This window comes from Centroberyx gerrardi, chromosome 18 (assembly GCF_048128805.1).
Source record: "Centroberyx gerrardi isolate f3 chromosome 18, fCenGer3.hap1.cur.20231027, whole genome shotgun sequence".
Taxonomy (NCBI): Eukaryota; Metazoa; Chordata; class Actinopteri; order Beryciformes; family Berycidae; genus Centroberyx; species Centroberyx gerrardi.
Genome location: NC_136014.1, coordinates 17,752,280 through 17,767,393, shown reverse-complemented (window position 1 = coordinate 17,767,393; position 15,114 = coordinate 17,752,280). Strand labels below are relative to the sequence as shown.

At 44.3% G+C, this 15,114-nt stretch overlaps 2 protein-coding genes across 2 annotated transcripts; one reads left to right on the top strand and one right to left on the bottom strand.

Moving 5' to 3' along the window:
• Positions 1-140: 140 nt before the first annotated feature.
• On the bottom strand, positions 141-8,900 carry fkbp1b (FKBP prolyl isomerase 1B). The gene is made up of 4 exons (XM_071923354.2): positions 8,718-8,900; positions 7,874-7,921; positions 1,111-1,223; positions 141-1,005 (listed from the first exon to the last, which is right to left on the bottom strand). The coding sequence occupies exons 1-4, from the start codon at positions 8,752-8,754 to the stop codon at positions 877-879; spliced, it is 327 nt and encodes a 108-aa protein (XP_071779455.1). The 5' UTR covers positions 8,755-8,900; the 3' UTR covers positions 141-876.
• Positions 8,901-9,306: 406 nt separating this feature from the next.
• On the top strand, positions 9,307-14,826 carry wdcp (WD repeat and coiled coil containing). The gene is made up of 4 exons (XM_071923368.2): positions 9,307-9,364; positions 10,310-12,254; positions 12,697-12,817; positions 13,950-14,826. Exons 2-4 carry the CDS (start codon positions 10,329-10,331, stop codon positions 14,177-14,179), a joined length of 2,277 nt encoding a protein of 758 aa, XP_071779469.1. The 5' UTR covers positions 9,307-9,364; positions 10,310-10,328; the 3' UTR covers positions 14,180-14,826.
• Positions 14,827-15,114: the final 288 nt, after the last annotated feature.

Sequence of the window (15,114 nt, the reverse complement as noted above, 5' to 3'; positions counted from 1 at the left end):
GGGGGCGATGTTGCATACTTTAAAAAATGTATCCAGAAGCCCTCATGTATCGTCCTTTTACACTTAGTTTCTCAATATTTATAACAATTATGCCTGAGACACACACATACACAGACAGACAAATTGGACATGGAACTCAATCTCTCAACACAGTACACGCCATTTTTATTAAGAGTTGATCGATAAAACGGTCATTGTTGCCATGGCTCTTAAAGAGTTCTGTACAGTATTGGATTTGGATTCTTTCTGCGGTACACTTGCAGTAAATGTTTATGAGGGATATAAAATATACTAAACACAGCAACATCATTCATAGCATTCAGCAGGACAAACTTTTATCAAAGTGGCAATGCAGACAGTGGTTGTTAATGCCCAGTTAAGATACAGAGCAGAAGTATTGTACTTTCAACATGTACCCTTCCTCTGTTTTTAAAACTGTAAGGCAGTATGTTTTGATTGCAATGTAGTACGGCTTCCATCAGCTGATCGATTTCTTCTTGATTCAACAAAATTTACAACCTCAATTGAAATGAAACAAAACAAGCATGTGAGTAAACCAACTGACAAACATTTTAAGACAAAGAAACCAAACTGTGGTGTGTATGTGTGTGTGTGTGTGTGTGTGTGTGTGTGTGTGTGTGTGTGAGAGAGAAAAAGTCTTCTTGTAAGTGCTGTGAAAACCTTCGGGCAGTATCTAATATGACAAGTTGGCAACAAAGCAGCAGCAGTAGATACTTTAAATGTTGAACTGAAGAAGATGGTAGAAATCAAAGGGAAGAACGGTAGCTGGATGGTGGGAGGCAGCAGCCGGTATGGTCTCCCTGTGAAAATAGGCTGTGGCAAATGTAGCCCCATTAACCTTCAACCTTTGACCTTTCACTCCAGCTTGAGGAGCTCCACGTCGAATATGAGTGTGGCGTTCGGGGGGATGACCCCGGGGTGGCCGGTCGCTCCATAAGCCATGTCCGGCGTACAGGTGATCTTAGCCCTCTGGCCCAGGCTCATCTTGGGGGCAGGAGGAAAAGAAGAAGAAGAAGTATGCTCATCATGTGCTTAAATATCACAGATATACTGTAGATGTAGTTTACCGCCTTCACTTTCCTCTCTTACCTGTCCCACTCCTTCCTCCCAGCCTTTAATCACCTCCAGTCGGCCGATCTTGAACTTGAAGGGCTTGTTTCTGTCTCGAGAGGAGTCAAACTTCTTCCCATTCTGCAGCATACCTGCCAGAGGGAAATCACATGAAAGTTCACAAAGAATAGAGAAGCACCTGGCACAGAAACAACCCTTTTTTTTGTAGTCCACTACAAAACAAAAACTCAAAGCACAACGTTACTTTACAGCCGTTTTTTTTTATCTGTGTAGTGAACTGTTTGTTGATAAGATTTGTAGCACTATCTCAACACAACAATGTTAAATAGGACAGTACTGATGCCATGTCTATGCACGCCCTTCCAACAATAACTGAAATGGTCTGGAATGAGGTATTTCAAGATTAAAGGGAAGAGGCGGGTAGCTTTCAGCAGCGCAAGGTTGGCTACGAAAAGAGGAATTATTCTATTGGGGCTTCTTATCAAGATCTTGGGCTTGTTTCAATTATCCAAATGAACAAAGGGAATGTGAAACAGGAAGCGTTGGCCTGGTTCGGTGGATTATTTTTAAAGTTAAGTAGGCCATTGCTTGCCTGTATCTAGACCACAGGGAGAAGAGGGGAACAGAGCACTGTGCTCCTTCAGAACACTGACCATTCAGGCATGATAATAACATTAGGCCCATTAAACACGTCCAAAGGCACAGACAGACACTGGCCCCGTTTCATTAGTCATTTTAACATGCCCTCGTCGACTTCCCCTCGGCTTCTCCTCGGGGCGATCCCTGCCACCATCTTAGGTGCCGTTCCATTACTCTGATAACTCAAGTGGACTTTCTGAGACAGACCCTTCGAGAGCCGAGGGAGTCAACAACGGTCTAGACTTCAGGAGCATGTCTTGTCTGTGATCATTTGTCATATCGCGTGCATGATCCACCATGGTGGAACAAGCGATATATAACGGTAAGTAAACAAATAATATTCAGAGAATTTAAACGTATTTATGAAATGAACTAATTTATGCAAGTGCAAGTGACCATTCCCGTGGCGCATGGTGTTACATATCACCAAGTACCAAGGGGAAGTCGAGGAGGGCTTGTTAAATGACTAATGAAACACGGCTACAGAGCACACCTCATTAGAAAAACTAGACTGCGGCTGTGGAAGGAAAGAGGCTAATATCGAGGATTTCTTTGCACAACTTTACATATAAATAGGGCATACATACACTAAGACGCATGTTGTTACTCTCCACTTTCTGTTATCTAACAGAACAGAAATGCCAGAAAATTAAGATATGTTCTCAGTCTTGAGTACAGCTCTACGATTGTGGACAAAATTATAATCCCAAATATGCATTGTGATCAAGATTAATAGTCCCGATGATCTGGGGAACAGACTATTGCAGCTTTTGCACCTCATGTCAACATCCTGAAATGAAATGATTCAATATTGTGGCATGTCAGTCTACAATTATTAATTGTGGAAACTAAAATCATGATATACCATTATACACAATTAATTGTGCAACCCTAGTTGAGATCAGTGTTTCGCAGTCTTGCAGGGAGTCAAAGAAGGGTCAAGCAAAAAATATTTCACAACGCCCACTTGTAGTTTGGAGGTTGCCCCGTGAAAGGCCTTTGATTTATCTCTCCCAACGACATAACAGCACAAGTGTGAATACTTGGCATTAAAACTTGCGTGTTAACTCAAGTTTAGAGAGTGGCAAGCTCATCTAGTCAGATGAATCTTGGTACTGTACGGCGTCTCCCCTTTCACTCCCCCTAAACTTAGTAGGCCCATGGCTTCCAAGAATCACTGTAGCCCAGATATCAGTAGGCTGAGCTTGGTCCAAGCCTGGAGTCATCAGGTGCACGCACCAAGGCAAATACCACCTGCTACTATTTTCCCACGGAGAAAAATTACACAGGTTGGATTGTCCTATAAAAGGCAATAGCCCATGTCTTGCCCTCATTTCTCTCACTACAGTGTATATTTGCGACTGCTAGACTAAATGTTTCACACATACTTCTCTCAGGCTAGAATATGCCTTACAGGAAAGCAAAGAAAAGCCAACAAAAAGTGACCAGCCCAGCCTCTGCACCACTTGTAGCACTGCTCTGTTATCATTCTTTTGGCAGCTAAGCAGGGGTGGGGTCTCTGTGAAAATATAATACCCTCAGACCTACTCCCAGACTCTCGCCTAAGTGGCATGAGAGCCTTCAGCTTGGCGGTGCTCAGGCTGGATCTGCAAAAAGCCACGGTGCACGGGGGGTAAGGTTATTTTTACTCCATTTACTGTAGCCCGTCTCAGCGCCTGTTTAGGACGGCTGCCAGCCCAGCAGCCTCCTCAGCCTAAGTCCGGATGAAATGAGATAGTGCACGTAAAGCTATCTGTCTACGGCTCACTCTTATATATGTGTTGGCGCATTTCACGGCTGCACGCAAGCATGTGTCAATGGAAAAAAAAACCTGTTCGTGCTTCATCATTCATATATCAAGCATGACAAACTGGGAGTAGGTGAGACATGTAGTTTGAAATATTTTCATCATAACACAGACAATGAACAACACAGATGTGTTACCAGTGTGTGGATGTGGTCTAAGCCTGCAAATGACCCTCTTCAGCACTGCCTTAAAGGTCTCTCTGGCACTGGTGGGATTACCTGGCTAGGCATGCATTCCAAACAAAAGTGTGAATTTTTCATTGATATGGAGCGTCCTGATTGTTGAGTGGACTATATCCATATGCTGTGTGACCGCTGTCACATTTCCGTTCGCTTCGCCTTTACCTGGCTGACCAAGATCTCGCCAGAACCTTCCTAACTTCCTAATTCAGAAGCTCAACGTCAACTCTTGTCTCGCTGGCTTTAACTCTCCACTCCTGACACAGATACTGCACTAGGATGTTGTGATTGAATGCTACTTCCCACAGCATTCAATCATAACATTCTCCCCTGAAAGGAGAGAGTTTGCCATCTCCTACATTACAGCCCGGCATTTCGGTCTATTTCTGTGTGACACTCTGACCAAGTGCCATTAGGTCTCTATTTCATCACGTTTCATGGTGAAGAGGGGAGCTCAAACATGGTAAGGAACAACGTCCCCTTTTAGGCATGACATCATATCAGCGGAGTCCCAGCAAACCTGTTGCTTACAACGCTCATACGTCTTGTCACTGGAGACCCACAATGCTTTATGTCATCATAGCGCTAGACTTGTCAGAGTCCATCAATCAAGAAAAGTCACAAGGCCTGGTTTTCTTGATATTGACTGATACAAGATCTACTTAAGCTTGTGATCGCAGGGTCGCTGGCTCAACTCCCCGGCCTGGCTGAGAAAATTTGGACATGAGAAGTTAACGTGCAGCACTCTCGTGTTCAATAGCCACTACAGTCGATGTTCCCTTGAGTGAGGCAATTAACCATGAGCTTTTCAAGCTGCTCATTGGCCAGTAATACAAATCTGTAATTGCACTGGGCAGTCTCCCAGTGTATAAGTGTGTAAAAGTGTGAAAGTATAGCCAGGCCAACAAAGATAGTATGCTCAATAATCCAACAGTAAAATGATAAACATTTCAGCCCAACTTGACCCTGGATCCAGCTTCTTCCCACACCAGGCTGCTTGTCTTCTTAACATAGCATTGTTAAGAGATGTGCTGCTGATAGAGGAATGGGTAACAAGACCATTACTACTGTAGCTAACTGCTGCTCTATGAATAGACTCACAGTCAGGCATGACAGAATGTGTGTGTGAGGGAGAGAGAGAGTGAGAGTGTGAGCAAGCTTTTCTAATTGATTTTTCCTGCCAGTTTGGTAACACCAGGACCCTCGCCTGTCTCATGGTGATGACCCCTGGGCTAATTTGGGCAACCACTGCAGATGCAACACTCTCTTACCAGAGCCAAGGAAGGCTCTGCAAGGTCACCACACATCTGTGTGTGTCTGTGTGCTCAGGCACATATGGGCTTGTGTGTGTGTGTGTGTGTGTGTGTGTGTGTGTGTGTGTATCTGCATGCTTAGAATCCCAGTGGTGAAAGTGAAGATGAAAAAGGGCAGGGTAGGGTGTCATGTGTGCGTGTGAGTGAGCGCTCTCTATTAATGTTAGTCTGTAACATGCTGCAAACAGCATGGGTTCAAATCCCACTATGCTATCACATCTCTCTCTCCTTGCCCTTACAGTTTATCTTGCCTCTGCTATCTGGAAAACTAAGTTTGTACTCCGGAGTACTGCACTGACAGCCAGCTGGACTTGGGACCGGATAGGCTTAAGTCCTGGATGACTTGGAACCGGATAGGCTTAAGTCCCAAATCTACAGCTAACCTCTGTTGCCAGTCCCATCTCATTACCAGTTCTGGTCCTAATCTTGTCTTTGTGCTTTTGAATAAAACAAAAATGGGTTTGCCTCTGTTTTTACAACGGCATACAGACCTGAAGTATTAGGTGTAACATCTTTTCAATACTTAACCTTTCATACAAATTCCTGGGCAACTGATCAACAGTGGCTGTCTATACCAATTAAAGGGGATTAACCAAAATAGAAAATTATTTCTTCTATGTTCTGGGATCACTGTTTGCCTGTTGCCAACTATCAATACTGAGAGCCAGAAAAAAAAGAGTCCATATGCCAGTAGTGAGTACTCACTTCAAGAGGATGATGACTACTAAAGTCACACCATGTAAACATAATGAAAAATGAGAATGTTGTATCAAAGTGAGATATTGCTTTAAAGCATCATTATGTGATTTGTGACTTGTTTATTGTTTATGGTTGTCATGGAACTATAATGGCCTCTTTCAGTGATAAAAAATACCATAGGCTCCATGTGCTTTACTGTGACGTGCATATGATATCTGATGTTATTACTGAGTAAAATCCTTTAATTTGGTCTAAGAAAACCACATGCCTCAACTAATCTCCTCCTGACTTGTGTTCAACATTAAAGCCTCATTTTCACATGACCTGACGTGTACAGCTCTATGGTTCCCATATATACATTTTTGTTTGCCCACTCCAAATAGATTTCCCCAAATGATATAATAATATATTAATAGCCCTTTGTGTGTTGCATGCGCACAGGCCTTGCCTCTGCTTAAGCCTAAGAACGTGTGGGGAAAACCTGTGTGAGCCGAGAGGGAATAGCAAAAGGAGAGAAGGAGAGATGGAGAGAACTTGAATGAAACTGAGAGAGACAGAATCAGACCGAGAGCATCGCAGGCTCTTTCTGTCAGCATTCGCTCTGTCACACTAAAAGTATCGGCCTCCCCGTAAACAACCACACAGGCCATTTCCCACGCTCTAGCACAGCCTGGTATTAAAGGAGTCTATACCTGGGACACTACAACCAAAGCCAAATCACTACAACCAAAAACAGCAGGAAATGGTGTAATCGGTATAACAGAAAACAGCAGGAAATTATGTTATCAGAACAATGGAAAACAGGCAACCAGAGGCAGAAAAACAGGGAGAAGTGTGTCAATAATAAGTGAAATCCTAGAGTGGGGCAGGGGTTACGGGGTGGTGGGGCGCTGATGGAGTCTAAAATTCATCAACTGTTTTCACTATTTTACCAGCCAAATACTGAAGTTAGAGTAGAAAAGAACCACCAGACGATGGCTGGTTAACTGCCAGAGTGGCTGGTAGAGTAGGAAGTCAACATCTAAGCTATCAAGAAGCCAAAGATTTGAGCTACAGGCCTAACCCTTGTGATCGCAGGCTGGAGACTGGGCTGCATCTCAACGGACCAGTTTCACGTGCAGTCAGAGATAACATAATTTGTAATTGCAGTAGATTATCAGGCCCAAGGGAAAATCAGATTATCTCTTCAACTGTCCAAAAAAAGTTGAACGACAACACATCTGTTATCCAGAGAAGCAGTTTGGCCCTGCGTCTCTCTATGTTTTTAACCACACATGCCAGTCAATCAGAGCTGCAAAGCTATCTTATATGAAACTGAATATTGAGTGATTTAGTGTAGCTGAGCAACCAACATCTTCATTTTCACGGCTTAACGGTGGACAACCATAAAACCAACTTCAAAACATGAAGGAGATGAAGACTACATCAATAGAGAGAAGCAAGGGCTGGCTATTGACTAATGCAAATGTGAGCATGCACACACACACACACATTTGTGTACACACCCACATTCTGTACTCACACACATAAATCAGAGCGAACATCTTATAACCATGTAATAAGCCCTGTGATTCAGACAGACAGACTGATGACATGTAACCTAGGTTTTGTTTACTTTCTGTCTGACCTAGTTGTCTGGACTCCCAACCCTGGGGCACAGAATAACCCAGATTTATTTCCCAAATGGCTCTGCGTCTTACTGCTCCACCTCTAAAATTGGGCAATCTGACGCGAGATAAACAGGCTAAAGAACCAGGCAAGTGTGTGTGAGTATGTGTGCATGCATGTGTGTGGGTGTGTGGTTGTTTCTCCTTTGATTTTTTTTTTTTGCTTGGCAGGTTGCAACAGCCTCTGCAACAGCATGCACCCCATGTGACACTATTATTCATCAAGCCAAAGCAAATTAATTCTTCTAGGTGCAGTGGGAGCTCAGCCCATCTTTTAAACCATAAGGGAAACTCTGGTGTGTACATGCATGCATGTAGGCTCTAACAGCTTGGGTGAATACTGAGCCATGTTGTACTCCAGATATTGTATAAAAAAAATAAATTAAAAAAAACAGGGTCAAATTTCCTCTCAAGCAGACAGGAAAGACGTCTGGCTTCATGATTGCTGAAAGCAAACCATCTGCAAAAGTCAGTTACCTATGTAATGAACAACACATGTCTGGCCCTTCTTTGGAAATGTTCTTCCTGTTGAGAAGAGAGAAAGAAAAACATGCATTAGGATATGCGTTTGTACATCTCAGAGGCTGTCACGCTAATCTCATAGATTAACAATGGCTGGATTAAGTCTGGCGGGGTGTTCCTGGCAAGTATGCCAAATCCTCCTTATGGCTGTAGACGCGTGGGAGTCAGTTTTGCCGTCCATTAGCCTGCTCTGTGGTTTCAATATCCTCATATAGAAACTTTAGCCTGTAGCCTTATTTTTCCAGCCTAGGGGGCTATCAAATACCCCTAATTGCACTGTGTGTGTGTGTGTGTGTGTGTGTGTGTGTGTGTGTGTGTGTGAGAGAGAGAGAGAGAGAGAGAGAGAGAGAGAGAGAGAGAGAGAGAGAGAGAGAGAGAGAGAGTGTGTGTGTGTGAGAGAGAGAGAGTCTATAAGAGCCTGCTACGTCTACTTGGCCGTAGCTAATTAAACTTACCCTGTCAGTAAAATCTCATTTTCCTTGTGAGACAATTCACCATTTAAATATCCATGCATAAACTAGGCTAATAAGTCTTGCAGCCCAGTAACAGGCAAGTGTGGAGAGTTCTAGAAAGATGCCAATGCAGGCGTTACTGGGAGGATGAATAACAGGACCAAGATTGTAGCCTCCTTTTACAATCCTAAATGTTACTTATTGACGTTATGTAACGATAACGAATTAACCGTCTTACTTCATGCAGTGCTGCAGTGTTATGTTAACGCCACCAATGTTTGATTAGCATGCTGAGGAGCAACAGAACACCCCTACACCAAAGCATACAAGCGAAGAAATCAACTTACCATCACCGGGAGATATTGTTTCGACTTCCACGCCCATTATTGCACTATTTCAACGGTTACCTCTAAAACATACAGCCTAAAAAGCTATTTCGACACCTGTTTTGCGGCTACAGCACGGGCTATAACGGCGGAACCATGCATTCACCGACCACTACCGACCACTACAGTACAGTACACAGTAACAGCAAAGATATTGTCTTGTGTAAAGTGAGACCTCAGCCTCGAGATGCACAACTACCCCCACCGACGTCGTCTTCAGCTTTGTCGGTTATCTACACCATACTGCTGTCAGGCTTTATAGTAATTATGAATACATCAAGCAATGCGCTGTGTCAGTTATTTTTTCCTGGTTACATTTCGTAGACATGCGTCAACATATTATAAGTTTAATAGTCCAACGCTTTACAGAATACAATGAAGATTCAAGCAGACAGCGACCTCCAGTGGACACGGTAGGGTAAAACCGACGGTTCTATTTCAACTACAACTCCCATGATACACCGGTTTCTTTGATTTTGTTTCCGGGTCAAATAGAACACACATCTCTACCGGGAAAACGTGAATTAAAAGTGGGGGATTTTCACCTGACATTTTTACCTGTACATGTTTTACATGGATTCCATGTGACATGCTTTAGGAAGTATATGGTATGTTTGGAGTAAAATCACATGTTTGTGAATTGTGTACGCTAATTGTGATATAAAAGGAGAAGTAAATGCATGTCATGTTCCTCACTGAGCTTGAATTGCTTGTCTGGCAAGTAAACTGTTACCGCTGTGTCTCAGTGGGATAGTGGTGGCGAATTTTAAGCCTAACCTAGAGATTTTACAACCGGGAATATAGTGAATTTTGTAGAATACTCTCCTCTTTGTTCGTACTATTTAGTGATAAGAATATAGACGTATTATGTAGGGATAAGAATAGCCAATAGCCACTATGGCTTTCTGTAGACCTATTAATGTGTTGCACATCCTGTATGTATGCTGTAAATTCACACGTGCTTTCTTCATATTCTCATATCCATCCCATGTATATATTTCTTGTCTCAGTAAGTTCTACTGATGTAATTTTGCACATCCTCTCCATACTTATAATTTACACAGTCTACTTAACAAATTCTAGTGTTGAAATGAACAGTAGTCTATGTTATATAACCCCCACTGGCTATATCCTTATTTATATTATATTTTCTATTATATTTTGTGCGTTATCCCATTCATGTCTGCTGCAACAACCCAATTTCCCCACTGGGATCAGGAAAGTTTCAGCTTATGTTAAAGTGTCAACACTGGGATGATTCATACCTACTCAAAGTACGTAGTAATGCCTGCCCCGAGTATAGCGGGACCTCCGTTACTAAGGTCATTCAGGCGTAAGCAGGTGTAAGCCCTCCTCACCATTGCCTCAGCTCAGGGAGAGGGGATTAAGGCGTGTACTTGGAAGGAGACACGGGAGAGGCTTTTCCTGTTCTTAATCTGCGTAGGTAGCAATAGCTTCTCGTGTGCACCAGACCCATTTCAGATCAGATACGGTCTCTGTCATCAATGTTAACTTTTTGAGTGATAATTTTTTTTTCTTTCTCTTTGAACAAGCCTCTTCATACCTGTCAGGATGGATCTTGGCAAGGCAAAGCTGCTGAGGACAGGTCTCAACACTCTCCACCAAGCCATCCACCCTTTGCATGGGATAGCATGGACAGACGGCAAGCAGGTCTGCCTAACGTCTCTCTTCTTCGCCAATGGCGAGGTGAAGTTTGGGGACACCAACGTCATCGGGCAGTTTGAGCATGTCTTTGGGCTCTTCTGGGGCCCACTGTGCTGTTCTGGATCCCCTGCCTTGCTGGCTGTTCAGCACAAGAAACACATCACCGTCTGGCAGCTGCAGCTCAGTGCCCTTGAGCAGAACAAGCTGCTATGCACCCAGACCTGTGAGATGAGCGAGCCCTTCCCCTTGCTCTCCCAAGGCTGTGTCTGGCATCCTAGACTGGACATCCTGGCTGTGTTGACCAAGAAGGACACCTCTGTGTTGTTCTCTGTTAGGGTGGACAACAGGAGAGTCAAAGCGGAAATTAAAGGTAGTGGACTCATCCACTGTGCCTGCTGGACTAAGGATGGCACGCGTCTGGTGGTGGCCATAGGCAGCTCTCTTCACTCTTACATCTGGAATGACATCCAGAAGAGTCTGGTCGCCTGCTCCTTCTGCCCCATCTTTGATGTGGGAGGCTACATCTGTGCCATCGAGGCCACAGGGGAGGCTCAGGTAGCTGTGGCTACAGAGCTGCCTCTGGATAAAATCTGTGGGCTAAACGCAGGCATAGCCTTCGACTTGCCTACAGAGACAGAGACCCCGCATGGCCAGGGCCAGCATGTGGCCGTGTCGGACGAAGACGGCCGACATGTGGACCCTAGAAGGAGGTCGTTTGAATCGGAGAGGTCCTATATCTCCAGCTCAGGCCCAGTAGATCTAACCCACCTCCTGGCGAAGCACCGTCGCTCTGACCCCAGCCCCCTTATCCACCTGCGCCGCCGGGACACCATGACGGGTTCTGGCCAGGACTTCTCCCACCTCATCCTGGTCACCTACGAGCGGAAGGTCACCACAACCCGCAAAGTCAGTATCCCAGGGATTCTGGTCCCAGACATTGTGGCCTTTGATCCACGTGGTTCCACAGTTGCTGTGGCTTCCAACACCTGTAACATGGTGCTGGTGTACTGCATCACAGCCTCTGCCATGCCAAACATCCAGCAGATCTCCCTGCAGAAGACCGAGAGACCCAAAGGCCTCTGCTTCCTCAACGACAAGATGCTGCTGTTGATGGTGGGCAGGCAGAAGTCCAACGAACCTGCCTTCCTCCCATCTTCTAATACAGATAAATATATCCTCCGGCTCATAGCCAAAGACCTGATGTACGATGGAGAGACCCCCATTACGTCATCCTCCTCTGCCCACAACCCAGAATCCACTTCTAGTTTCCATGCAGGGATTAGGAGGCTCTCAGAGCACCTGTCTAAGGATGACAGGGAGCGTCTGGGGATAAAGGACTTGATTCTGCCTGGAGGCGGGGTAGTTCCATCCCCAGGCAGCAGGCGCAGGCTGGTGGAGGAGGTGAGGAGTGGTGAGCTCAGCCCTGTCACCAGCTCTGTGGACTTCTCTGATCGTGCGTCAGACAGACCCAACTCCAGTGCCTCCTCCATCACGGTGGAGAATTTTGACATGGACCACGTCAACCGCATCAGCAGCCTGGCGATAGCCGGCCAGGCCAGCAGAGATTCCAGCCGGGCCAGCTCCCCTCGTTGCTACGAGCCGTCGGACAGGCTCCACACAGAGCCCACGCTGCCAATGCCTGACAAGACCTCCGGCCCTGTCAAGGAGCGCACGCTGGAGCATTTGGTTCAGAACATGGAGAGGCTTTTTGCACGCTTTGGAGATGTACAGCAGTGCCTGACCGACATCAGAGATTATAGCCAGAATGGCAAGAAGGCCCTGAGCGTCTACCCCAATGCCTGTGAACCCCCCTATGTCAATGTCACATGTCAGGTATGGCAATACTGTGTGATAGCCTACTGTAGATTAAGACTAGGTACATTGCATATGATAAACTGTTTGGGGATAATAATTACCCAAATGTAGCTAGTGCGGCGGAGATTCCCTTTCTCTCTACAATGTCTTTTCATTAGTGGCTTTAGCATCAGGGGCTTAAAACAACTTAATCTGCTACATCTTTAACTTTAAGGATTAGACAACAGAAAGACCTAATGGTGCTGGCTAATATGTTTGACATAGTACATAGTCAGCAGGTATCAGATTAAAATATTGTGATTATAATAGTGTCAACCTCAACTTCTTTGGCTGAACATTCAATCGTTCTCAAACAAATCGATATATGTTACTGAAGAATTTGTCCCTGGTAGCGACCGTTTCTCTCTTTTCTTTTCCTACTCATCTTTTCTTCACCTTCACTTTCTTTGCTCGTGTGCAGAAGCAGTTGTCAGAGAACGTGTTCATCGACGAGCGGAGGCCGGTGCTGCTGTGTGATGGGAAGCTGTGTCTGCGTGCCCTCCAGGACCTCTTCAACCTCACCATTGTGGAGATGATGTATGGTATGTGCAGCCCATTAAGTGGAGGATACACGTTTAAGTTCAGTTTTAGAGCTCGGTGGACTCGCATGGGGCCAGCAGGTCAGGGGATTTAAACATGTCATGGTTTCTATCCGTTCCACTGCTTTGATGTCTGAATCATAACAGACTGGCTGGGTGCAGCTTAACGATTTCTGGTGTCATGGTTCCTGAACTGCAGTATTGAGGTCAAGACAACCTGATTGTTTTATCAGGTTTGTTCTGACCAGATCAAGCCATTAATACATTAGTAATGATGACAGACAACACTGGAGCAGTCATTTTCAAGACTGTGTTGTTGTGAGTCTGGTGTCTTAAGTCCCCATGTAGCCCATAGAATACCTTTTGTCTTGTTTAAGAAGCAGTATGTAAGCTGCCTCCTCAAACCCTTGTGTGTAATGGCCCTTAAGCTGAAGCACCTTGTGACACAGTACAGGGTAAGTAAAAGCCTCTTCAAGGAAACTCCTGGCAGGCTTCTCAGGAAAGTCTCTCTCTCTGTGTATTTTCAGCAAGCGTGTGTTGTGGGTTTCCCTCTGATGTCATCTGTAAGTGATCAGATGAGCATGTTAAGCTATAGGTCGTCTACATTAAGGACTGAATCAACAGCTCTCTCATTAGTCTTGCTTTTCTACTCTTTCCACAGAAAATGTTCTTTACAGTGAAGGGGAAAAGAACCTTGTACAATTGTACACATAATTTAGCGTCTAGCATTGTACTTCTGTTGAGGTGCGTTAGCTATAATTGGAAGTGATTAAAAGCCTAGGTGAGATTACAAGGTTTTAAACAGAAGCAGCTTACTAACCGTCTATGCGTTTTGTTGTTGATGTACCACACACTGGCTGTCCTATACTGAGACACATAACACCAAATGATAGCAATCACAAACTTATTCAGTAAATGTGTTACCGTTTTGTTTTTGCTAAAGACTTTAAGGTCTTCTTATGAAGCTCATAGTGATGACTACTTTTATGGTTGTGTTTATGATTTAGATACTACAGCACCAAAAATTTGCAGTGGTTTATAATTGATCTCATTGATGCTTAATTTGTTCCCTGACTAAATCGAGCTCAGATGTATAAAAGATTATTTTGAGCCAACAGTCTTCTTTTCTTTCCAGGTCCACTGTGGATTGTGCTGGTGGCAGATGCAGACGGCTTTGTGCCTCTGACGTTCAAGGCCAAAGAGGAACTCACAGTGCGGAACGGGAAGCGGAAAACAAACCTGCGGACCCCTGGTAGTCCAGAAAGCTCCTGCCCACCCAGTCCAGCCCCCGTCTACAGCCCCACCACAACCACAAGCCCCAACACAGCCTCGAGCCCCAACACAACCACAGAGGCCGCCACATAGTGCCCCAACACATGCCTCCACATATGCAGTCTTTATGACTTTATTTCCCCAACTACTGTATATCTAACTGATCCAAGTACACAAGACAAGTAGAGCTGATGTAGCATCTGGACATGCAGAGACTCACTGATGCAGATAACCAAAGCAGAGCTGGTATGAACACAAGTCTCTTCAATTCTATCAAATTTATTTTTGTACTGGAAAACTGTCGCGCTTTTGAAAGGGCTGCCTTTGCAAATGTAATGTTTACATGTAGCTGCTTTGATATGGAAGCTTACATAAAAGTAAAAGAAATTTGAGCCATGAGCCCTACATGTTTGGCTATGCATTGTACTTACGTATGAAGTCCCGTGATCGGCTGAAATCAGGATTTATTTATTTATGTTTTCTTTTAATTTGAAATTATTTGAAAAATATAGTGCTGTTTTTTTAGAGCAAAGCACCACTTGTGCTGCCCTGCCGCTCCACCACTGGCTTTGAGTATTTAGAGAGATTACGTTTTCAATTTCAAAATGATAGTCCAGTGTCCTGATACAAGCACTGACATTATGCAACAGCTAAACACATGTAAGAAACGTATTTTGAAGATGTAAATGTGTTTGTATTGTTTGTAATCACTGGAGCAAGATGGACATGTACTTTGAGCTAAATAAGGTATTATCTTAAATCTGTGCGCACTACAGAAACCCATACACTTCTTGAATTAAGGTGTATCTAATTCTAATTTTACCCATAAGAGTTCCTGGATTAGTGCTTTTATGCTGCTACTCCAACTCAAATTGTTGCACAACCCTCTAAAATATTGTGCATATCTAATCTGTCTTCATGTGAACACAGTTTTGTAATGTTACCAAGCGCTGTAATACAGCTGAACACTAGAGGGGGCAAGACTCAACAGAAAAGTTCTTGTCATCGCTGTTCAATGTTAGGAGCTG